The 25,340-nt window shown below is 40.6% G+C and overlaps 1 protein-coding gene across 12 annotated transcripts in view; it reads right to left on the bottom strand.

The window, feature by feature from the left end:
• Nucleotides 1-25,340, bottom strand: part of FAT3 (FAT atypical cadherin 3) — a 409,192-nt gene that overhangs the window by 56,578 nt on the left and 327,274 nt on the right. For all 12 annotated transcript variants that reach the window (XM_026843787.1, XM_026842179.1, XM_026845464.1 and 9 more), the window contains 4 exons: nucleotides 20,525-24,598; nucleotides 13,073-13,269; nucleotides 11,880-12,033; nucleotides 8,431-8,664 (listed from right to left, as the gene is read on the bottom strand). In XM_026843787.1, coding sequence (XP_026699588.1) covers nucleotides 8,431-8,664; nucleotides 11,880-12,033; nucleotides 13,073-13,269; nucleotides 20,525-24,598 — 4,659 coding nt within the window. The remainder of the gene's footprint in view (nucleotides 1-8,430; nucleotides 8,665-11,879; nucleotides 12,034-13,072; nucleotides 13,270-20,524; nucleotides 24,599-25,340) is intronic.

The raw sequence follows: 25,340 nt of genomic DNA, 5'->3' as shown, positions 1-25,340 counted from the left end.
GATGATATATATTCCAGTTTAAATATAGGGCTTATTCAGTCAACATAATGCAAGAGGTATAATTCTCCTGGAGTTCTTTGCCTCCATGTTGTTAACAATAACCTTGGAAATCTCAAAAATTAAAGAAATTAACAGAAATGGCAGTGTAAAAAGAGAGCAAGAATCTTGTGAGGTCATCTAATGTATTCCGGCACAAAGAAAGGATAGATACAATTTATCCCCAAACACAGGCCTATCCTTTGATCCTGAACTTGTACAACCTCCTTGGATAGAACACCCCAGTGCCTCACCTTTCTGACAACTAAAAATCTTGTTCTGACTTTTTGCTGAGATTGAATAAAAATAATAAAAGATGAGGGAAAAAAAGGAACAAAGGTTGACTTCCTCCCTCAGAGCTACTTGTCTGATATCTGAAGACTGTTATACTTTATCATCACAGTTCTCCTTTCCCTGTCGCCCCCTCTCAACTGTTCTAATATATCCTCATCGCACACATTTTCCAGACCTGTGACCCTTCTTGTAAATCTCCAGGTAGCCCACGTCTTCCTGGAAGTGCTGTACCCAAAACTCAACACAGCTTTATTGGGCAGGGTTTGCTGACACCAGGTGAACAAGCCTACTTCTGTTTTCCAGCATTACTCTTGTTTGCCCATCTCATTAAAGTATTTGCCTTTTCACACCTGTATGAAAGTATAAACATACATTCAGCCTGTGATTCACCATAATACAGCTGCTTCTCTGCAGTTCTGCTGGCCCGTCATTACCCAGAAAATACTGGTGAACTTGCCTATTCTTATATAAAGAGAGCATTTCACATTTATCTTGATGACTTGCACTGTATTTTTCCATACCACTTTTCTAACTGTTAAATCCCACAACTATGATTTTGACACTTTCCAGGGCACTTGCAGCCTCATTCCACTTTCTGACATCTAGCAATACAGACCCTATGGCTATTTGTCCATCCAGGAATTAAAATAAGAGCAATGATACACCCAGTACATTTCTTAACTTATCTCTCCAGTGTAACAGACATTACAAACTTACCTGATAACAATTTCATGTAGACCATACTTCCTTAGCTTGCTTATAAAAATAGCATGTGGTACAATGTCAAAAACCCCACTAAACTTAAGACATACCGCCCATAATACTTCTTCCTATATGGCCTCTTCCTCTGCATGTTGCAGAAGGGAATGAGATGGGTTTGATGAGTTCTGCTTGCTGAACACAGACTAGCTTTTAGTCATCTTGATACACATACGCTCATTATTTTAATGCAAGTTGGGTGACTTAAGTTCCCCTGACTACCTATCTGCAGCTTTAAAAATCTGGCCCTTTGAGAGATTCAACAACAGGGTCATGTAGACTGACTACTTATAGGATTAGGTCTCCCGAGCACCTAGGCATGGGAAGCAAAATAAGCAATATGAAGTAGGGCTTGTTTAGGCAGAAACCTAAGCCTTCTATCATAATCCCCTAACACCTTGTTTGTTTGCCTCCTAACAGTAGGTAAGTCTAAACTCCGCAAAGCCTGACTTATTTTTTATTTGGCAAGTTTTCAGGGCCCCAGTGTGCTGTATCTCTGTGCTCCTAGAAGTGCTTCTGCCTTTACTAGGAAGGCAAAAGCTAGCTTCTCTCCTGAACAACTCACTGGATCTGTAGGTGCACTCAGAACTGGCCTGCCCACTGGGGGATGTGGGGTATTGCCCTCCCACTCTCCTTACGGACAAGAAGTCTACTTGTAAAGACACTTTGGGAAGGAGTACAAATGTACATTGCCACAAACTGTTACTTTTCATGGAATAAGCCCTGGGGAACAGAGCCCAGAATGCAATCACCCACCAAGCTACAGAGCAGTGCTCTCTCGTGTCTTTTTGGTTTTTTCCTCTGCCTAATTCCTGAATCCTTTTTCACAACAGCTTCAGCGACAGTGGAAAGGACCCCCTGCTTCAGCTATAACCCCCTACTTATGCAATGCTGCTTTGAATAGCTGCAGAAGAAGGAATCAATAATTCAGGTCTTCCATATCCTGCATTAGAGCCCTAACCCCTGGTCTGTTTTAAAATTCAGCGAGGCAAAGACATGGGCAAAGATATAGAAAGCTCCATGTATGTTTTGAAGAGAATGAGCCATCATCTGGAAAGTATCTTGTAATATTTATTTTACAAATCCGCAGGCACTACCCAGAAATATCATCTAGCTAGTGGTGGCGTCATTGCCAAAGTTATCTGCCTATGAGCTGTTGGGTTTTAGTACTGTCCTGTTATCTCTGTTATTCTTGTTCACGTTTCAATCCTTGTTTTCTTCTTTTTCAGATCCTGAATGTCTCAAAAGTTCCTAGATCCATTTTAAGGGACCTGCCCAACATAAACAAACATGCAAAGTACAGATTTGCTGCATTCTGGCTTTGCCAGAAAATGCCAAAATCAATTATTTCAGTATTTCTATTATTTTGTTACTTGTTATTATACCTAACACAGAAAACTGCTCTTTAATCAAGTTGTGACTGCCTTGCACTCCTCTCTGACACTTCTGCAATCTCACCTGGCAGCACTCTACCTTCACAAGCCTAGCTGTGTGTCTCACCTATGTGCACAACAGGCTCAGTTGTCCTAATTCCTTCAAAGAGCAAAGCCCACCACTGGTAAGACTGAAGTCTGTACTCATTAATCCCATGCATGTGTTCTAGAAAGCGGTAACCCTCTGAATAACCTAATGGAGAGATTTTTTTTTTTTTCTGTGCTGTGCTCACCAGCATGTTGATTCCACTTTCTACAAACAAGTTACGAAACTCTGAAGAACTATGTTCCTCAGTTGTTATTTCTGATAGGTATTTTCTTTTTATTGTTTTAATGGTTTCTTCATTTTTCTCATTGACACAAGGAGAGGACAAGATTCACAGAATCATAGAATCACAGAATGGTTTGGGTTGGAAGGGACCTTAAAGACCCTCTAGTTCCAACCCCCCTGCCATGGGCAGGGACACCTTCCTCTGGACGAGGTTGCTCAAAGACCCGTCCAACCTGGCCTTGAACACTGCCAGGGAGGGGGCAGCCACAGCTTCTCTGGGCAACCTGTGCCAGTGTCACACCACCCTCACAGTGAAGAATTTCCTCCGTACATCTAATCTAAATCTATCCTCTTTCAATTTAAAGCCATTACCCTGTCCTGTATCTTCAAGAACAAAAATAAGATATAATATGCTTCACCACCCTACTGGAGATATGTGTTGCTCCAGACTGGGCTGAGTGAAACCTAAAGAAGTTATATTACCATTCTTCCCTAAAAAAGACATTTTTTTCCTGTGCACCTGCCTTACAAGTGCATGTGATAAGGGTTTGTTTCTTTTTTTTTTGACAAAGCAAGTCTTTATTGAAACATCAAAATCATTGAGGTCAAACCTTGCAGGGAAAATATCAGTTTTTTTCCACAGATTTCTTTGAAATCGAAGATAAAACTCCATCAGAAGCTGAGAGAAAATGGCACTCCTTCCCCCATTTTGCCAGGTTCCCCAGCTGCTCACTAGGCAGATGTTGGGCCACAGTTTGCTCCCCTGTACTTCTTGGTGGAGAAGGTCAGGGTGAGGGCATAGCTGTCTCATAGCGAGAAGGTCAAATGGCTTCCCCAGAAGGGCTGAGTCCCTTCTGCCACAGCTCTTCCACTTTATGTGATGGGGTGAATAATTCCCCACACCAAGAACCAGACTCATTGATTTAAACTCTCCACATGAAACACAAATGTACTAATCAGACCACTACAGAATCCTTCTCATGTAAATCTTGGCCCAAGTAATATTTAACTCTACACAACTCTTTAAAAAACACAATCGAAATCAACCACAATTAACCTGTATAACCTGGCTGTATATATATAATCTATATGGGAGAGCCTCAAGTCTTAGCCTGGCTCCCTGAATTAAGCTTTGAACACCCATTTTTTTCCTTTTCATCCATTTCACCCATTTCACATCTACCTAAGTACCCAAGCTTCAAATACAGAGAACAAAGAACAGAAAACCAGGGTCTTCATTCAAATCTCTTCACCTCCAAACTAGCTGGGTGGTTTTTTTGGAACTGACAAATAAACCTCAGACTGTTCTGCATTCTGCTGTCAGGCTGAGAGCCCTGCAGAAGCTGGGACACATCTGTAATTCTGGGCATCCTATGCACAAAAGTGAGAAAATGCTTTGAAAAAAGAAGCACACTGCTTATTATTTTTCTAGGTTGCATTACTCCATGCTATTAAATCTGCTATTAGATATGGGAGAGTATTTCCCTAAACTATACTTTCTGCAATATCTCAACCTGCCATTAATCCTTCATCTTTGAATTATGTCCGGCTTGGGAAGAACCGGCAGTCAGAGAGGCCATCAGTGTGGGTTTGCTGCCTGTCTGCACTGCTCAGCCAGGTCATGCTGAGGATGGTATGCTTCTCTGTATCTACAGTGCAGGTCTCTGGTTACTCCCGGTGTCCACACTGCACAACCCTCAGGGAATATCCATCCGTGGAGATATCCAAAAGCCATCTGGACAGAGTCCTAGACAACCTGCTGTAGGTGGCCCTGCTCGAGCAGTGTGGTTGGACAAGATGATCGTCCAGAGGTTCCATGCAACTCCAACCTCAACTATTCTGTGACTGTGCGAACCCTGCAGCACGACACCTCTGTATCCACAAGGTTAGAAGACACATTTCTAGCAAGGCCATCCAAAGTGCTTCACCTCTGACTTGTCACCATGCACAACCCTGTGGTCCTCATCTTCAGCCCACAGCGATTCCTGATTAATTTGCTATTTGCACACACTGCAAAAATGGGGCAGGGGAACACAGGGTCATTCCTGCTGGGAAGTGGACTGTGAACTGTGAAAAATGCAAGGTGTGGACAAAACTATGTCAAAGAATAGGGAAGCTGGCAAAGCAGGACTGCCTGGCTGGGCATGTGAGTGGGTGCAGGCCTTTGCTGTTTGAGGTGTAACTGCTATTCATGGAAGAATCAGATCCATCTGCATTATGTCTCTGAGAAACCCCTGGATTTGGCTCTCCAGATTATAGCCTGGGCACCAGCTGGCTCCTTGCAGGGTGCATGTCACCACACCTCCTGTGCAATGTACCTCTATGGGCCCTGGGGCTGGAGAAGTAGTGTGGGGGTGAGGGACAGCTGAGGACAGAGCAGGGAGGTCTGTGCACTTCAGGGAACTCTTTGCAACCAAATAACGGCCACTACTGCCAATTTTTTGTCTGCTTACATGCCTTTATTTTCCTACACATTGGCTGCATGCAATACAAGGTGCTGGCTCCAAGACAACCTATACTGTGCGGTTGTGCAGGGGCTGGGGGAAGTCCTGCACGAGTGGGTACCAGCCATGGTTTTAACCATAGGATAATGCAGAGGCCAGCAGTGGCAGGCAAGACAGGGCTGGCTGACAAGGTCATTCCAATTTGAGAAAATTTAGAACCACATATTCATCACAAACCCAGAAAAAAAATCAATAGGTCAGTAACTGACCACAAACGTGGAAGGTGTGGACCTGCCGATGCCCCGGTGGTGATGAAGAGGACTGAAGAAGGACAGATGACACACTGTTCATATTTAGCACAGTAAGTGCTTCTGCCTTCAGTAGGCAAAACCACGAATCATCAGAGAAACAGGCCTAAGTATGGACATCATTCGCAATGCAAAGCACCTGCAAGTGAGCCAGGATTTATTTGTCAGTTAAAGTACCACTGAGCTTGGACCACGCTGTCAGTCATTCCTGTATTCTGTGAGCAAGGCTGCAACACTGTATGCATGCAGAAAACGTGAGCAGCACTGGAAACGAGTATACACCTGCAGCTCAGGTTTGGGCTCCAAGTTTATTTTGAAGTTTATAAATTTTGTAAAGTCCCGCTTGCCACAAAGACCCATATAGGTTTTCTCAGTGTTGCTGCTCTAGCACGACCCTAATTTCTCTGAAACAGGCTGATATTGTAGTTGTCTGATGGGTTTGCTCAGATAATTACACCTCAGCATTCACTCCAATTCTTCTTGTGCCTTAATTTGAACAGAATGGAGTAATTTTGCACTTTGATTTGAAGACAGTGGGAGGTGGAAAATCCACTGCTCCCTGTGAACTTCTCTAAAAAAACTGTAAAACCAGCATTTCTCTTTCATTTCTTAAGCTTGCACATTTCCAAACCTGATGGTTGTAAGTTAGTAGGAAATATTATCTTGTGAAAATATTAGGAATTTCCAATGAAAGCAGGATGGGAGAAGGAACTGTTTTATATTAAAGTCACTAATATGTCTAAGCATAGGGATGTATGTATATTCTCTCTCCTTCAGGTGATCATTTAATTTAAGATACCTAGCTACATGGAGAGGTTATGTAAAATTAACTTGCTTGTTACTAGAGTTAAACAGTTACAGCCATTTTCTTCTGTTGAACACTGTCAAAAAAAAATCAGATCTCTGCTTCAGTGTGTCCAGCTGGTACAGCTAGTTTCTAAGCATGTATCCAAATTACAACTATATTAAACAACAATTTATGTTTCAGTCCTGAAATTTCCCATGATATTATGAGTTTAGGAACTTCAAAAGATATCAGATGCAAGGCAGACTATAACATTATTTTCCTGTTAAGTGGAAATTTTCTTAATTATCCAACAGTGTCTGACTACAATATTTTCATTTTTATGTTAAATTGTGTTTAGTTGCAGACCACAAATTGATTTCTCTCAAGCTTTATCTCAGTGATGTTTATACTGATACTCCTATCCTTACAGTACATATTTCTTCAAAGTCCAAAGCAGAAGAATGGGTAAATTCCAAGAATGATTGTAAGGTGTTTCCTGAATGTTAAAAATTGATTTGTATGATGATTACTGGCTCCACTAATGTTTTCAGGATAACGCTCCACAAAACCTTACAAGAATATCATAGCCCATCAGGAATATCAGTAATACATTTTTCTCTGTGATGGGATCATTACGCTACCTGAACTCATTCATTATACAGCAATAGGGAATCAGAGATTTTAGGATGGATTAACAGAACAGTAATGAATTAAAAAAGTCCGATTTTAGAGACCAGGGTCACTTTCATATGATACAGTGTCTTGTTGGATTGTCAGGTTTAATCACTGAGGAAGTACATAGCCCCTTCTCATTCATCACATGCATCCCACCCTTTAATGTGTAGTTTCAGTAGGAAGATGTAGCAATTCGCTCATGGTTTTGTCTTTTTTTTTTTTTTTTCATTGCTAACCATCGTATTATATAAAGTTGGTGCTAGCAAGAACTTTTATTGGCAACTTTTTATTCTAATTATTTCTGTCTCCACTCTCTCCTTGAATGTCAGCTCACCTATAAGAAAAATGGTAATTAAACCAGCAGAAAACAACAACACTGGATCTTCAGACTGTTCCATTGTTTACTACCAGTAATTGGCTTTTCACTGCAGGAGAGTATCATAGTATTAATTGTGATTTTTCAACCAAGGTGTATAATGTAGGTCTTCATAGATACATGAATGTTTGTTACCTTTACTGATTCCTGTATAGTTACATTATCAGTCTTAGGAATAACTCAACTTCCAGCATATACTGTAGTTAAAAAAAAGACTTTAACATAAAATATTTTTCATTCAATGAAAGGTCTGATTTTTATGTGAAGCTACTCAGGCCACAGTTTTTACAAAACATCTCCAAAACCACAGGAAAAAAACCAAAACTATGGGACTTCTTTATTCCAAATGAAGTGAATGAGCTAAAAAAAAAAAAAAACAACCAAAAACCAGAGGTATTTGGTTGGTTTTACCACCGTGTTATGCAAAAAAACCCCCTTTAAATATTTATAATTGGGCCCAGATTTCAAATTTAAGGTACTCATATAATAAACTATTACACTTTAAAAGAATGCACAGCTAAATAACCCGAACATTCATAATGTACATTCACAGTGTACAACAATAGTTTTATGCTCAGGTAACCAGCTGGAACAAATGGGAGTTACAGCAATATAAAACTCTAGAAAAGCTGTGATTAATCAGGTATATGTCCCTACGGCATATAACTATATTATTTGCATAAATAGAAGCAAGGTTATTCAAAATCATGGCTCAAGGAAAGAGATGAGACCACTGGAGGAAGAAAGTTGGAATTCAGCCCCAAAACTATAATCGACCCTGAAATATAGTTATCACCGATCAAGACAATAAAAGACTACATGCTTCTGTGGCTGCCACAGTACTTTTCTGTTTGTAACACCATTATGTCAAGCTCAGCCACGAAAATTTTGCTGTAAAGAAACAGAAGAGAGAAAAATAAGGAGGATTCAGAAGAAAAAGGCGTAAAGAATGAGGAAAAACAGCAACAGAAAAATTGATCTGTATAACACTTCCATCAACTCACAGAGTTTGCCTGAAAATGAATTACTGTTTGCAGCGTTACTCACCAACATCAGGATCAGTGGCTTGGACTCTCGTTAACAAAGCTTTAGTGGCTGTATTTTCATAGACACATGCAGTGTAGTGATCAGATGAAAACACTGGTGGATTATCATTAACATCCTCTAAAATAAGATGGATTTCTGATTGGCAAAACCTGCCACCACCATCTGTGGCTCGGGCAACCAAGTTGTACGCAGGGATTTTCTCTCGGTCAAGAGGGGCCAAGGATTTCAGCTCACCTAAAATTGATTAAAAGCAGCAGCCATCATTACTACTGTAGCAACATCAGGAATTCTAGATAGTGTATCTCAAAAACATATATTTCTCAGGAATAGGAATGAGAAAAAGAAATCAATCTTGCTTATACCAATGAATGGACTAAAAACTCACAGCAGTGTCACTCACAGCGGTGTCACTTCTCACTCCTCTTTACACAACGAAGTGAGCTGCCAATATGAGTGCAAGGAGGACAAGCCACTCACTGTGGCCTTCAACAGCCTACATCTTCACCCACATGAACACTACCGTGTACTTCCAAGTCTGTGTTTCTGTTACTCTCAAGATTTATAGACTCATAGAGCTAGAAACACATCCTGAATCTGATGATAGTAGCCACAATGAACTCTAAAGTTTTCTAATGCTACTATTCAAAAATAACAACATCCCCCTCTCCTCCTCACAAAGCAATCTCTAACTAGTTCTGAATTCCTGTAGACGTCTCTGGCATCTAGTTTGAAACAAACTTCTTATTCTTGTACAGAGACAGGTATCACAATAAACATTAACAGCCACAAAAGCCAGCTTATTCAGACTGTGAGAGCTTTACCCATGATCCGTTTGCCACTGCACAGCTAAACAACTGCCAAACATTGCCACATCAGCAAACATCCACTACTGCTCTGAAGATAAGTTTTGGGTTAATTTTGTAAAGGGTGTCAATTTGCAGTTAAATACAAGATTTGTTCTAGAAGATGGCAATACTTCCACATACTGCACAGATCTCCAAACACCTCCTCTTCCATCAGTAACGCTATGGCAATAGTGGGTGCTGCCTCCTGTTAAGTCAGGCTGTGGCAGGTTCATCCACCCCAGTCAAGATGGGGCTTCCTGGCTGTTAAAATATAGTGGCTGTTGATTTCTCTTTTCCATGCCTTTGTTCTCAGGGTTCTATGGTAACTGGGGCCCTCAGCCAAGAAGGGCTGATAATGACCACTGATCAGATTTGGGTCCAGTATAAATGGAGTCCCCTGAGGGAGTCATTTTGAGCTAATCCCCCTTGGAGCAGCACACTGCAGTTGAGATCTCTCCTTGGGTCAGAATGCCATCCAAAGGAATCCCTTGAGGTTGAGAGCCCTCATTTTTTAGGTGAGTGACCAAGTGTTTTGGATTGTTGTTAAATCCTAGAAGTTTTTTTCAGTAGTAGTTTTTTCCTCTCACAGACATTTGGATCTGCCATTTGTGAATGCTGGAATGCCAATCGATTGTATCAAAATAAATCTTAATTATTGTCTGTTTATTTTGAAAGCCTCCGCAACACAGGCAGAGGAGGCATTGCACAGAAAAGGACTTAGTCATTATTGAAACCAAACTCCTAAGAATAACAGAGGGATGGGATTTTTATTTATGGAAAAATGATTTTAGTTAGCTTTACTTCATAACAACCATAAAATCTAGCTCTTAGCAGAGATCAGTATCTTTTTCCAGACCAACTGCCAAATGTACAAGACCTCTGTAGCATTCTACTGTGCCCACAAATTCATTACTGATATCCTTTCTCTCCCAAAATCTCTGTATAAAAGGAATGTCTTTTTAAAGGGTCTAAATACCAATATATCTAGACCAAGGTAGAAGAAGTGAAGTCCAAAGATGAAGGACGACCATGTCAGCATCTTCCCCTCTTCTGTACTCAAAAGACTCCAGGACAGGCCCATGGAGGACTGGGAGGTTATTCAAGACAGCTAGCATGGCGTCACCAAGGACAAGTCTTGCCTGACCAATGTGTGGTCCTCTATAATAAAGTGAGTACACTGGTGGACAAAGGAAGAGCTACGTATGTTGTCTATCTGAACTTCTGTAAGGCTTTTGACATGGTCTCCCATAACATCCTTCTGTTTAAACTGGAGAGAGATGGATTTGATGGATGGGCTGTTTGGTGGATGAGGAATTGGTTGGATGGTTGCATTCAATTGGTTGGATGGTAGTGGTCAACAGCTCAATGTCCAGATGGAGACTGGTGACGTGGTGTCCCTCAGGGGTCCATACTGGGACTAGCACTGTTTAATATCTTCATCAGTGACATGGACAGTGGGATCAAGTGGATCCTCAGAAAGTTTGCAGACGACACCAAGCAGAGTGGTGCAGTTGACAGGCCTAAGGGACATGATGCCATTCAGAGTGACCTGGACAAGCTTGACAAGTAGGCCCCTTGAAACTCAAGAGGTTCAGTAAGGCCAAGTGTAAGGTCCTGCACATGGGTCAGTGCAACCCTTGGTATCAAAACATGCTGGGTGATGAAGGGATTGAGGGCAACCCTGAGGAGAAGGACTTGGGGGTACTGGTGCGTAAAAATTTGGACATTAGCTGGCAATGTGTGCTTGCAGCCCAGAAGGCCAACTGTATCCTGGGCTGCATCAACAGAAGCGTGACCAGAAGTCTGACAGATGTAAACCTGACCCTCTACTCTGGTCTGGTGAGACTCCACTTGGAGTACTATGTCTAGTTCTGGAGTCTTCAGCACAGGAAAGACATGGGCCTGTTGGAGCGCGTCCAGAGGAGGATCATAAAAATGATCAGAGGGATGGAACAACTCTCCTGTGAGGACAGGCTGAGACGGTTCAGGTTGTTCAGCCTGGAGAAGAGAAGGCTCTAGAGAGAACTTATGTGATCTTTCAGTACTTGTGGGTTTATTAGGTGGGGACAGACTTCTTAGTAGCTCCTATTGCAAGAGGACAAGGGGTAGTAGTTTTAAACTAAAGAGTGTAGATTCAGACTAGATATAAGGAAGAAATTTTTTATGATGAGGGTAGTGAAGCACTGGAGCAGATTGCCCAAAGAGTTGGTAGATGTCCCATCCTTGGAAACATTCAAGGTCAGGATGGACAGGGCTCTGAGCAACCTGATCTAGATAAACATGTCCCTGTTTACTGCAGGGGGAGATGGTCTCATCCAACCCAAACTATTCTATGATTCTGTGATTCTGACCTAAATTGAGCTCTCACAGGGAATCAAAAGGGTTGTTATCCGCAGTTTTGATTATAACATTCAACCTGGCCAACACAGATGCCCCTCTTTCTCCCTCTTTCCACCACCACTTCAGAAGTGGTCATCCAAGCCTGCCATAACTGGAACAACTGGCTGATAACCAAGTGTAACCTAACATTAGTTAAGGAAACTAGTACCCACTGATGTTACGGGATTAAGAAGGCTATTCAAAAAAATTCAGTTGTCATCTTACCATTTTCTGGATCTAAGAAAAATTTGTTGTTCCCAGCACCATAGAGAGAATAGCGAATTTCACCATTGGACCCAATGTCAGCATCTTTAGCAATGATTTTAAGGATGACTTTATTTGATGGAATGTCTTCAGGAAACAGTGCTGTGTATGCAACCTAGAGACAAAAACAGAAATGTAACCTATGCTGTAACAGTATTTTATGGTCTTTGCACAATCCTTCTTTAAATTCTCTGTAGTCCACCTTTCTATATAGGAAACAATTTCCCGTTTACTTAGCACATTCCTATGAATTCAAATCACTGTTAAACTTTGAGGTGTCACAAAACCAATGCCAAATTATGACTCTTAATAAGGCTCATCTGAGGTGTTACACGCAGTCTCATTTTCTGTCTTCTGTTTGTTTCATCAACACCATGCAATGGAAACTTTGATGAGTCTGCTAATGAAGACAACTGTTTTTATTGCCTCATCCAGCAATGTTTGAGGGAGACACAGATGGAATTCCCAGAGGTCCATCAAGGATAATGTAATGATGAGAATTATAGGACTATATGCACACACACGCGCACACACACACACACACACATATATATATATAAAGATTCTGTGAGTGGTACCATTAAGGAACTCTGGGTTTGATTGTGTCTTTTCTTCCACATGGACCTTTCTATTGCAGTAATATCAGTTTCCCACATTGCCTTTTCACAGAATAAGAGACAGGAAGCACTGTGAAATCTGTGGTCAGGCCACACTGTATGCATGCCTGAGAACATAAGAGCAAGCTACAGTCTTCTGTTTTTTTCACTGGGTCTCTGGCATCTGCCATGTTCAGGAAGACTGGAGTTAAACTAGATTGAAGACATTGCTACATAGGTTGTGAAGGGAAAGCACATTTTTTCTGCAGGGGAGGAGTGGCTGCCCAGTGACACTTCACAATGCTTTATTTTTTCTAAAGCCAACTAAAGCTGCTGTGGACAAGACTCCTTTTCTAGCTTTACTAGACCATTATCCTTCAGTCTTGGCTTCACAGGACTGCTTTATCCTTCTCCTCTCCCATATCACTACAGATTCTCCAACTAAGACCTTAAGGATGAAAATGGGCATCCTCTGTGAATACCTGTAAATAGCAGGGACACCCACAGGGAAACCACCACTTTCAACACAATTGATTGCAGTGCGTGTTGCTAACTCACCTGTTCACAAACTGGATTATTATCATTAACATCAGCAACGGTCACTTCCACAGCAGCTTGGGTTACAAAGAGGCCATCCGTGGCAGTGATGTTCAGGTAATAAACATCTTGTTCTTCCCGATCTAAAGGCCTTTTAACATAAACCTTCCACTCATTCTGAACCAGTCCCAGAGCGAACTTTCCTTTGGGATTCCCTCCTGCAACAAGACAAGAAATACGTATTGGCTGGGGTGTCCCTTCAGAGCTCCCACCTAGTTTAAACACACAGACACATCCCAGAGGACCTGAACTAAGCAGCTGTCATTTGTTTTACAGTGATCGGTGCTTTCAAACTTGCAGACTCAGGAAATCTGTAATGAGATTATGCTCCTTGTGTTTATTGCCCCCTGAACGCCTTGTACGAAAGTGAACCAGTAACTTTCAGTGGAAACAAAATCCATTTAGCAGAGCTGAAGATGATCTCTTGTTTAGTTCCCCGTAAGGGCAATCAAATTCAAACTGTGAACAATCAATAGACCTCTCAGGCTGGTACAATTGTCTTTCCACTTAGTCTCGGGAGAGGATGTAATACACCGTAGCTCTTGTTACCAAGACAATTTCATTAGCTGTTGATTATGCAATCAAGGACTGGAAGTGGGTTCTATTAAGGAATCCTCTAATGAAAGCTTTATCATACAGCTGCGCTGTTCTGCTCATTAACATTCTAGTTTTAAAAAAAGTTTACACGACACAGGAAGACACATTAGTATTAAATAGTCCTAACAAGAGGTCATTTGAGAAGCAGTTGGAAAATAAGCAGTACAATTAGATCAAATGTATCTGAGAGTGAAAGCTGGTGAAAGGAGTGCAGGAGACAAAGCACAACAGCTTTGTATCGTGCCGTAACACTGACACTGAACATGGCAATGTTGCTCTTCCACATCATTAAATTGCCCGGTGACAAAAGCAGGTTGGGAGAGGGAAAATTTTGGTCCACATCATCTTCAGGAAGGAAGGATGTCACATGCAGAAGGGTATAATAATCAAGGCGGGCAGAGTTGTTGTTAATGATTCCAACAGTTATTTACTCTTTCATCTGAAATGGTGAAGTCCCCTGCTTGATCCATGAAAAAAACATCTTCAATCACCTTTCTCTGAGCCTGATCTCAACCCCCTGTCAGACCAGACAGTAAAATCTTTTAAACCAATGTTGTGGCTTACCACTGATAGGCAGCTAAGTCCCACACATTCGCTCACTTACTACCCCCGCAGTGGAAAGGGAGAGAGAAACAGAAGAGTAATGGTGCAGAAACTTGTGTGTTGAAATGAAATCAGTTTAATGTGTAAAGCAAAATCTGCATGTGTAAGCAAAGCAAAATGAGGAATTCATGGCAGATGTTCAGTCATTTCCAGGAAAGCAGGGGTCCGTCACCCATAACAGTTATTTGTGAAGACAAATGCCATCACTCCAAACATCCCCCTTCCTCCTTCTTCCTCCAACTTTTATGAGTATGACATCATACAGTATGGGACATCCCTTTGGTCAGTTGGGGCCCCCTCCCAATTCCTTGGGCACCCCCAGCCTACTTGCTGGTGGGGCAGTGTGAGAATCAGAAAGAGCCTTGGCTCTGTGTAAGCACTGCTCAGCAATAGCTAAAACATCCCTGTTGCATCCACACTGTTTTGGTCACAAACCCAAAACATAGCACCACACCAGCATTCTACCCCAGCCAAAACCAGTAAAGCCAACAACTCAGTCTTCTGGTGCCCAGCATCTAACATAACCTTGGTCTGTAAAAACATATCTGTAGACTTAATAATTTAGGATAGAGCACTACACTCAGAGCAAACTCCTATGCGATAGAAACTGAGTGAGGACACAGAAAAAAGCATCATGCCGCTCCACTGGGTGAACTTTAATTCCAACTAAACTGCTACCAGCTCCTTCCCCACCATATTAATCTCTCTGCTGTGCTCTTCCATGCAGAAATGCAATCTGAGAACTACTTTCCATGTTTCTCATGTATAAAAGTGGTATAAAATTATTAAGGGAATGCTTCTTCTTTCTTGTAACAGGATCAAGAATGTCAAGCATGATATTGTACTTCTGCTTACAACTTATTCAGAGTCCCAACATGCGTCATGGGAAGCTCAGTGGAAAGACCAGGTTCTTAAACCTTCCTTCCTAGTACTCTGGTTGAATGTTTGAGTAAATAAGTATTAAAAAAAAATAAAATCCAAGGCTGTCTCTGCTGTCAAGCGATTAGGTGTCACTGTTATTGCTTCTAGTGTCACAATTCTGTCAGTTCCCAGGGACCTTCTTAGCAAAAACAACAAGGCAGAAACTATGTGAACTTAGAACTTAGCTTAAAACCAAGCAAAAAAGTCTAATACACATTTCATACCTTCTTTCTACATCAAAAAGCAGAAAAAAGGTCACAGGCTGTAATCTGTGCCTTTTTCACTGGCTACCAATGACAAGATAGACTGGTTTCTATTTAATAGTAAAAATAAGTCAGTTGAGACAGGCTGAGAAAATCTTTCTCGTTAAACATCACCATTTGTGCTAGCTGTAACTGTGTAAAAAAGCATGTGATAATGAATAAGATTTCCAGAAAATTAGTCAGATCAGCATTATAATTATAAAAGGCCCTCTAATCATACTGATATATCAAACACAGCTATTTTCTGTTGATAGAAAATCACCATTTTTGATCACAAAACCAAGAAGATCCCAATTTTCCCACTGATTTCTATGACAGTTTGGAGTAATCACCACAGGACTCAGTTAAACCTTGTTTAATCTGTTGTGTGATATAAACACAAATTTATCCTAAAGAAGGTTACACAGTATGTCAATGTGCACCACAGGTCAGATCTGAATACAATCCAAGGCAATGGACTGTATTGGAGAATCTGTCTGTTGACTTGAATCTTAATGTGACTTTCAAAGAAGGTAGACCCCTGCTGATTGACATTAAATTCTCTCTATTCAGTTCAACATCAGCATATAAAAGCTTAACTCTCTTTTATAAACGGCTGTAATCTTGTCATAGTGAGTTTAATGTTGTAAACCATTAATAAAAATGGTCTTAAATATTCTTATTTAGCTTTGTGATATCAATCAGTTCTTTCCTGCATATTACTTCTTTTGTAAAAGGGAATGATTAACTGTCCCTACCAACTATGAAGCAATACAGTCAAGGTATGGGTATCCCATTGCTAAGAAAAGAGGAAAGGTAAAATCTAATTAAAATCAGCTGGTGGCTTTTATGGCTGGCACTAACACTAGCTTGGAGCAATTTAAAAATCACTGTTGCTTTGTTGCTGATGGAATGGCTTTTAAATCATACATAGGAATTTGAGAAGTATGTATAAAGAAAGGTCCTTGGGATCCCTTTTCCCCCCCTTTACTTCACTAGAAAAGGATCAACTCAAATGACCAAGAACCCTGTGCAATAAGCAGCAAATATGTAACACTTTATCTTTTTCATTAGTGCTACCTTTCATTTTTTTTGCTTCTCATGACTGGCTATATACTTTGTTGATGGAAGACAAAGGTGGCAGTTGTACTATAAAGTGTAACAGAAATAATGAGATGTAAACACTAAAATACCATCAAGAAAATATTCTTTAAAAAGGCAAAAAAATCCACATTGTAGCCCAGGGAACCATTTTCTAGTACTTATACATATGTCTTGACACAGATCTCATTCTGCAGTGATTAATTAACTTTTTCACTAATATATGTAAGCAGATTCAGTTTCCTAGGGGCGTTCTAATTAATTAGCTTTTCACTCTGAATAATGTAGCTTTTCTAAATGGAAGCCTCCTGACTACATGTATTAATGTATTCTTTAAAATCTTTTGGCAGTTTTCTTATGTTCTACTTTGAATGTCACAACAGTGAAGTGCTAGCTACAAAAAAAACCTCCAGTAACTTTTTAGAAAGGCTTTGAGGCTAAAAGAATCAGCATTATCTTTTATCTTTTGTTACTTGAAGTTTAAATAATGCTCTCCCTCCCTTCCTCCCTAGTCAGCAAATAGTACAAAGGCAAATCAAGCTCAAGTTTAAGTAAAGAAAGAAAACAGCCAGATACAAATGAAATGCAGAGACACAGTGATCCAAAATAAACAAATCCTGACACACATCATTACTAAAGCACACACAGAGGGAATTATAATGGCTAAAAGGGAACTGAAAACCAGAAGCCAACAAACAATATCAGTTTTCACTGCAATGTCCTGATCTGGGAGGGGGAACTGGATATTTACTAACTTAGGGGTTTTTTTGTCTCTTTTATTTATGCACTTATTTCAATTCCCAGTTAGGTCTCTAGGCATTTGCATCACTTAAAATCAAAAGGTTTATCCTCCACTCTCAGTTTAAGATGTTGCATACTGAGCTGCTGAAATCATAGACCCACTCCTCTTAGCTTTACTATCGTAAAATTGCAGACACTGTTCTTCAGCCTGCAACAGAAGTCCTCCCCAAGCACTGAAACATCCATTTCTCTAGAATTCCTGGATCTCAAATATAAAATAAAACCAAACAAACCCCATCACTTTGCTCATACTGGGCAATCAAACCAGTAAAAAACCTACTGTGTACAGTACCAGTTCTTTCTTCCAAAACCAAATTGTTCATCTTCCTTGTATTCAGATGAACGAAGCTTAAAGACTATTGTCCTTAGATTTACATGCCTGATGGAGCCCAATTAACATCACTGAGGAACACAAACACTTTATTGTACCATAGCCTTATCAACTGACATTTTTCTGGTGGCTTTTCCAAGTTTACCACTGTTAAATCTCAGTAATATCTGGCTGGGTCTAGGTTGGCTAAACATCCTAGTTAAACAGCAACAGAGGACTGGTTTTAGCCAAACTGCCTCAAATGATATAGGCAATTACCTCAAACGAGCCTTCAAAAGAAAAATACTGTGCTCCCTAAGCACATTTGTGTCATCTGTGCTTCCTATTGATTTTCTATTAAGATTTTTATATAGCACTTTTGCTTTGTGGACATCTCCAGCTGCTATCAAAGTACACATAATGAAGGGTAAGTGCAAATCTTTTTCCCCCCCGCCACCAAATGCAGATGAAGGTGGATTTGAAAATGGCCACTACTTGGCAGTAATCATGGAAACCAATCCTAAACTGAAGGAGATCAAAACAGAATATATATTTATCCACCAGAATGTATCTACCCCTTTTCAAAGTAGACCAGAAGACTGCAAGAAACCTTTGTATTTCTCAAAACAGTGCAAAGGACTCTTCAGTGATCATATCTGACCCAGAATGTTTATTTCTTTCATCTTCTAAATGATGATTTTTCCCATATATCTTCTGTGTGCTACTTTTCTTCAGGCACATTTGCACAAAGCTGTTTTTGGAGGATCCACGTGTCATTCTCATAATTTGTTTTCTTCTCCCTTTTTGTCCTGTTTTTCCTCAGAGTTTGTTTATCGTATTAATAAATGTTTCTATGGCTAAAAATGCCTCCAGAAAGCCACAGCACCTGAATAATCATCTAGCTAATCTGTATCCATGAAATATTCAAGTGCATTTCCTGAGCTCAATTTGAGGTAAAGAGTGAATAGACTATTAGTCTATTCACTAAACTGTTCTACAGTTTAGTTAAACTATAATATGTTTTGACGTTATAATCAAAAGAACCTAATTTATCCTTGTGCTTTTCCCCAAATTCAAAGAATATATTCAAAGACAGCGGAATTTCTGAGTTCATACACTAGTAATTGTACAGTAGGCATTCGAGAAAGTTTTGGGCTTTGACATATAACATTTTCAGAAACTAAAATGCCAGCAAAGTACATGACATATTTTGAACTATTATAGAAATTAAGGTACAGAACGATCTATAATTTTTGAGTCATGTGACAGTTTTCCAGCTTTTTGCTGAACTGACAGCACAGTTATGTGACTGAAGCATAATCATTATAAAAAATGACTGGAAGACCAGAAAAACAGTACCTTCAGCTAATGATCATGGTACACTAACATTTGCTACAAACATGAAGGGTTTGCATTTCCTATAATACTTTCTATACTGGGATCCTCAAACTCTTTCAAATATCACAAAATCTCTAGGATGAGAGACTACTTATTTACTTTTAGATATGTGGGACCTGAGGCACTAGCAGCAAATGCAGCTTGCCCAAAGCCTCCAAATCCTATGCTTTGTTGACAAGACTGCTTTTGCCCCTACTTCTAATGTCCTACAATTCATCACATAGTCTATGCAAGCCTATAAACACATAGTCTTTGCAAGCCTTTAAAATTAATCCAGACTTTCAAGAAAATGGTCAGAATGAATTCCTGGTTGCTTAGAAAATTATGCTACTTCAGACATGTAACACAGGCAATCCATGGCTAATTGGAATATCACACCTCTCCCTACACACCATCCCATGGCCACTTCCAATTTCATAGCTAACGAAGGGATAGGAGTCTTATCCTCCACAGCAAAATATATAAACTGTTATCTCGTTAATTAAGTCATTTTTGCCTGTAGCCTGCTTCCTACATGCAGTCTTGTCTAATTCTTATCCCATCTAGTGAGAAAAATGTGAATTTGTCTAATAATCTGGTTATTAATAGGTAATTAATATTAGCTCTTGGACTGTGGAGGTTAGGGGGAGTGCCAAGTTGTTCCCTAACAAAATCTATTGGACGATGCAAGCTGTAGACAGAAATATAAGTGCAGCACCCTATCACTCACTCACACAAAAGCCAGTCTGAATCTAGGAGAAAAGAATGATCATAAATATAGCACAATAGGAGAGAGCAGTGTTAACGCAGTTTGTAAAGTATGTTAGTAATGTAATAGAAATTGCCTTATACTGTATATAACAATGCATGGCAGCTAACCAGTGCTTCTAAGTGGATTACTATCTCCCTGGCCAGAAATCTGTGCCGATAAGAAATGGCATCCCCTCACTCCTTCCAATGTAAAATTCATTCTTCTCCCTGTCCCGTAGTGGTATTTCAAAGTGGTTCCTGCATGCACTTCCTTATTTCAAAAAGAAAAAAGCTATTTAAAAAAACATTCAATGCTTGGAAATGTAAGGATTTTCTCCTCAAGAATAAAATGTTCTTCTTCCCTTGGTTGAAACATTAACTCATGATGGTTTCCAAGCTGACACATTAATTATGATGGGTTGATGGGTCACACTACATTGCACTGCAGCAAATCATGAATCTTGGAAATCAGAGAGAGAATAACCCAGACAGACACATACACACACACCCCCCCTTTCCCTCTTTTCAGCTTTCCTAGTTGCTGTAAATGCTGTCCAAATCAAAGAAGAAAAAAAATCTAAGTGAGATGCAATTGTCTGATCCACAGTGGTAATTTAGCTGAAACCCTGCTAAATGTTTACCCAAAATGACACATGCACAGTCCATCAGTAAAGGTGGTTTTGGGAAGAAAGCATGCAAGTTGTTTCTTACCTGTAATATGGTAGCTAACCTGCCGGTTGACATCAGAAGTGTCTTCATCCCAGGTGCTAAGAACAGCCACAACTTCCCCTGGAGGGTCACTCTCCTTCACTGACCCTCTGTACACCTCATGCTCAAAGATGGGTGCGTTATCATTTATATCTGTCACAGTAACTGAGACCAAGGTGGTTGATGACAAGGATAAAGCTTCCCCCAGATCTGAGGCCACAACTGCAAAGGTGAAAGCAGGATCCTTTTCATGGTCCAGATCCTTCAGTGTGCTGATCCAGCCACTGTTGCTATCAATGGTGAATGCTTCTGTGATCTTCTCCAGTTCCGATTCCACCGCAAGGGTATAGGTGACCTGCCCATTTGCACTCGAGTCTGCATCGACCGCTTTAACCTGCATAAGTTTTGTTCCTATAGGCATCCCTTCCATTATTATAGCGTCATAGCTAGCCGTTTCAAACATGGGCTTGTTGTCATTTACATCCAATACCTTAACCTCCACATCCACAGTCAACACAATGTCTACTTTGTCTAATTGAATGGTGGCTGCAACTTTGAAGTGAAAAGCAGGATTTGTCTCATGGTCAAGTCTCTTATCCAGTTTTATGAGCCCTGTGTCTTGCTCTATGATGAAAACCCCATCTTTGTTGTTTTCAGTCAGCTCACCATTAACTGTGCTGTACAAAGCACCCTGATTAGGCAAAACATGCAGAATGTCAATGGTACTACCAATGAGGGTGTCCTCTGCTATGGTAAAAGAATATTGGGGTTGAGAAAAGGAAGGCAAAATAGTTTCTGGGGGTAAGACATGGATGTAGACAGGAATGAGGGAATGCTTTACAGGAATGCCACCATCAACTGCTTTCACAAAGAATGACAGAACTGTGTTTTTCAGCTGATTAAAGCTACCCTTGGTGACCATCCATCCATTGTCTGGATCTATTTCAAGCAGATCAGCTACTGAAACGGAGGCTTCACTATACAGAGAATAGGTAATTCTGGAATTGGCTCCATCATCTGGATCTACTGCTTGCACTTGGGTCACCAAGTAACCTCTCCCAACATCTGCTTTGACACTTGCTCTGTACTCGACTGTCATGAATTGAGGAGCGTTGTCATTCTCATCCACTACTATCACTCTCACAGTGCAAAACGTAGTCCTGCCACCTCCATCAAGGGCTCTCAAAAATATACCAATATCTCTTTCCAGCGGGTTCTCCCGGTCTAACCTCTCAGTTGTCAGAATCTGCCCATTGCTATCAATCAAAAATCGGTCCTTTGCAAAGTCATTTATTATGGAGTAGCTTATCTGGCTGTATACACCTGAATCCCCATCTGTTGCCTTCACATGGATTACCTTAGTTCCAGGAGCAGCGTTTTCTCTAACCTCTGCAACATAAACACTCTGCGAAAACACAGGGCTGTAGAGGTTGGCCCCAAGGATCTGTATGTGCACCTGAGCTGTGCTGGTGAACAGCCCATCTGACACAGAGACATTTAGGCTGTACATGGGCTCCATCCTCTGTTTGCGATGGTTGGAGAGGGTGATAACACCACTCTTGCTGTCCATAAAAAAACTGGTCCTATCATTTCCTGATAGGATGCTGTACTCCAGTCTGTCAAAATCAGAACTGTCAGCATCAGAGGCTTGCACACATGTCACAAAATGACCCCGAGGAGCCAGTTCACTCACATACGATTCATAAATTAACTGGTTAAAAACTGGAGGGTTGTCATTCATGTCTGTTATTGAGATACTAACAAGAACCTCACTGCTTAGTGGTGGGAACCCATTATCGGTTGCTCTGACTTTCAAGCTGCACTGCTGTATGAGTTCATGATCCAGCATCCGGGCTGTCAGAATGAGGCCACTGGTGCTGTCTATATGGAAATAGTCCGTGCTGTTAAAGGTGTCCTGGACTATCTGATACTGCACAATCTTGTTATTATCAGAGTCAGCATCAATAGCAACAACCTGCAGCACAGGAGTCCCAATCAGAGATGCTTCAGACAAAGTAGCATTATAAGATGACTGATCAAAAACTGGTGGATTATCGTTAACATCATTAATGATCAAGTCCACAGTGACCTCAGCTCGAGCACCAGTGAGGGCATCGCTGGCTCGCACCATCAGCTTGAAAAGAGAATTTATTTCATAGTCCAGTGGGCTAATGACACTCAGAACTCCTGTATCAAAGTCAATATTAAACTGGTTGTAGGGATCGCCATCGACAATAATATAAATGATACCCTGGCCTTCTGGACTGGTTGCATTTATGCTTAAAATTGGTGTGTGCATTTCTACATCTTCATTCACAGAAGCTGTATAGAAGGGCTTGTCAAATACAGGCATCGCTTTGTTAACAATAGTAATGGGGAGCTCTACCGAAGCAGACAATGACGGGTTACCGCCATCTTTTGCAAGAATGACAACCAAATACTCTATATTAGACAAATCAGAATTGAAGGCTTCTTTCAAAGTGACGCTACCAGATCCTCTATCGATTTCAAAATGTCCATAGTCTTCCTTCAGAAGGTATGACACCTCACCATTTTCACTCTTATCTTTATCAATAGCCGTCACTCGATATATCAGGGTACCAGGCTCAGCATCGACTTGCACAGCAGCATAGTACGGAAGCCCTATGAACACTGGTGCATTGTCATTTATGTCCTCAATGTAAACCCTCACCACCACTCGAGCGACACGAAGGTGATCTAGTTCGCGGCTTGCTTCCACCACCAACTCATACAGCTCTTGTTCCTCTCGGTCAAAGGGGATGCCAGTTGTCTGAATGACTCCTGAGGTGGATTTGATTTTAAATTTGTTGCCTGGGTTTAATATACTGTATTTCAATGGCTCATTGAGGCGGTTACCAACAGCATTCACCACAGCAATCTTTGTAATATTGGTGCTGTTTTCTGAGATAGAAGTGGAATAAAAATTTTGTGTAAAATGGAGCCCACTATCCATGGCTTCTTTTACCATTATTGTCACCATAGCAGTGCTATAAAATTTCCCATCAGATACTCTTACAATTAGCATATAATGATCTTTGGAGAGGCTATTGTTTTTAATGGTGAGTACTCCTGTGCTTGAATCAATTAAAAAATGGTCCATATTGCCTTCAATTAGACTATATGTTAGTTCAGGAGGGATCTCTGAATCTGGGTCTGTAGCCCTGACTTTGAGAACCTCAACACCAACATATGTGGGCAGGAGCAAGACTGTCTCAAATACAGCCTGGCTGAAGACTGGTGGGTTGTCATTGACATCAGTTACCTCAATGGTCACTTCAACTGGGCTCTCTGCTGTAAGCTGGGGATTCCCACTGTCTCTAACATGCACGTGGAAGTGGAACTGGGCTATTGTTTCATGATCTAAATTTGCAATTGTTCTGATCGCACCTGTGCTAGAATCTACTGTGAAATACTTTTTTGCAGTAGATTCAACAATCTGGTAGACAAGCAAAGCATTCTGGTTGCTGTCAGCATCAGTGGCACGTATCACGAGGGGACTGTTATTCGCACTCCGGACTATGCTGTTTACAGGAGCAGCTTCGCTTATGCTGCCTGAGTACTGAGAGAAGAGAAAAACTGGTGGGTTATCATTTTCATCAACAATCTGAATGTTCACAGTAGCATTTGATGCCATGCCTGCCATATTTGTTGCCTGTACGATGAGCTGATAGGAGGAAGCACGTTCATAATCAAGGGCTTTTTGACTGGTGATCACTCCAGAATATGGGTTTATAGTGAAGACTCCATCCACATTTCCATCTTTAACCTCATAAACTAGCGTGGACTGACTGATTGCAGAGAGAGAGATGACAGAAGTACCAATATCCACATTTTCATTAACTTCTGCTTGGTATTCTTTGAGAGTGAATTTAGGGTGGGAGTTATCTGCCATCGTCACAGATATTCGCACAATTGCTGTTGCAGACAGCGGTGGAGAACCTTGATCAGTCACTTTGACTGACAAAACAAACTGTCCCATTGTGGTTAAGTCTGGCTCCTTCATTAATGTGATGATCCCTAAAACTGGTTCAATCTTGAATGTGTTTCCTGTATTTCCTAAAACACAAATATTGGAAGCAAATTAGAAAATAAATACAACACACTTAAAGATAATTTAAACCAGGAACAATTAGCTGCAATTTGTTAAAGGCAGTTACTGAAAAAAAAAACCCCTAATATCAAAGAATTCTAAAGGTTCTTCCAGCCTTCCTTTCTGAAAATCAGGTATCTCAGTAGATGGTATAGGTGTTCAAACCTTCATAAACTCAGGTGCTGCTACCTATATCTTGATTCTGTGTATCAACATCTGAGCAAGTGCTGCATGCACATTACTCCTACTGAAGTAGGAAAAAGCATCTCTAAATTATGGGAATTAGTCAAACACATGTACACCTAAGGCAAAGAAACTAGATCAGAGGCTAATAAGCCAATTACATGACAAATGGATAATAACTCAGGCTTTAATTGAAGGGGATATTAAGCAACCGTAGAGAAGACTATAGTAGTTCAAGGCTCAAAGAATTGAATATAAGAAGGTTAAAGTGGCATTTAGAAAAATAAAAAAAGAACAAATATCATAGAAAAGAGATTCAAGTATCTTGTGGCACAAAGGTTTATCATACGATCTCTGAGGAGGATGAATCTAGATGAATGAGATTTAGCAGAAAATGTCATGTCTGTTATAACATGAAAGCAGGGATATCACTCACTGCATAAAGGTGAAAACAGTAAGTTTGGATCAATAACCTTCTGTGTTTTTGTTTTGTTTTTGTTTTTGGTTTTTTTTTTTCTTTTTAGT

The sequence above is a fragment of the Athene cunicularia genome (assembly GCF_003259725.1).
Source record: "Athene cunicularia isolate RWA chromosome 1 unlocalized genomic scaffold, athCun1 chr1_part1, whole genome shotgun sequence".
Lineage (NCBI taxonomy): Eukaryota > Metazoa > Chordata > Aves > Strigiformes > Strigidae > Athene > Athene cunicularia.
This window is presented reverse-complemented; position numbering and strand designations above follow the sequence as displayed.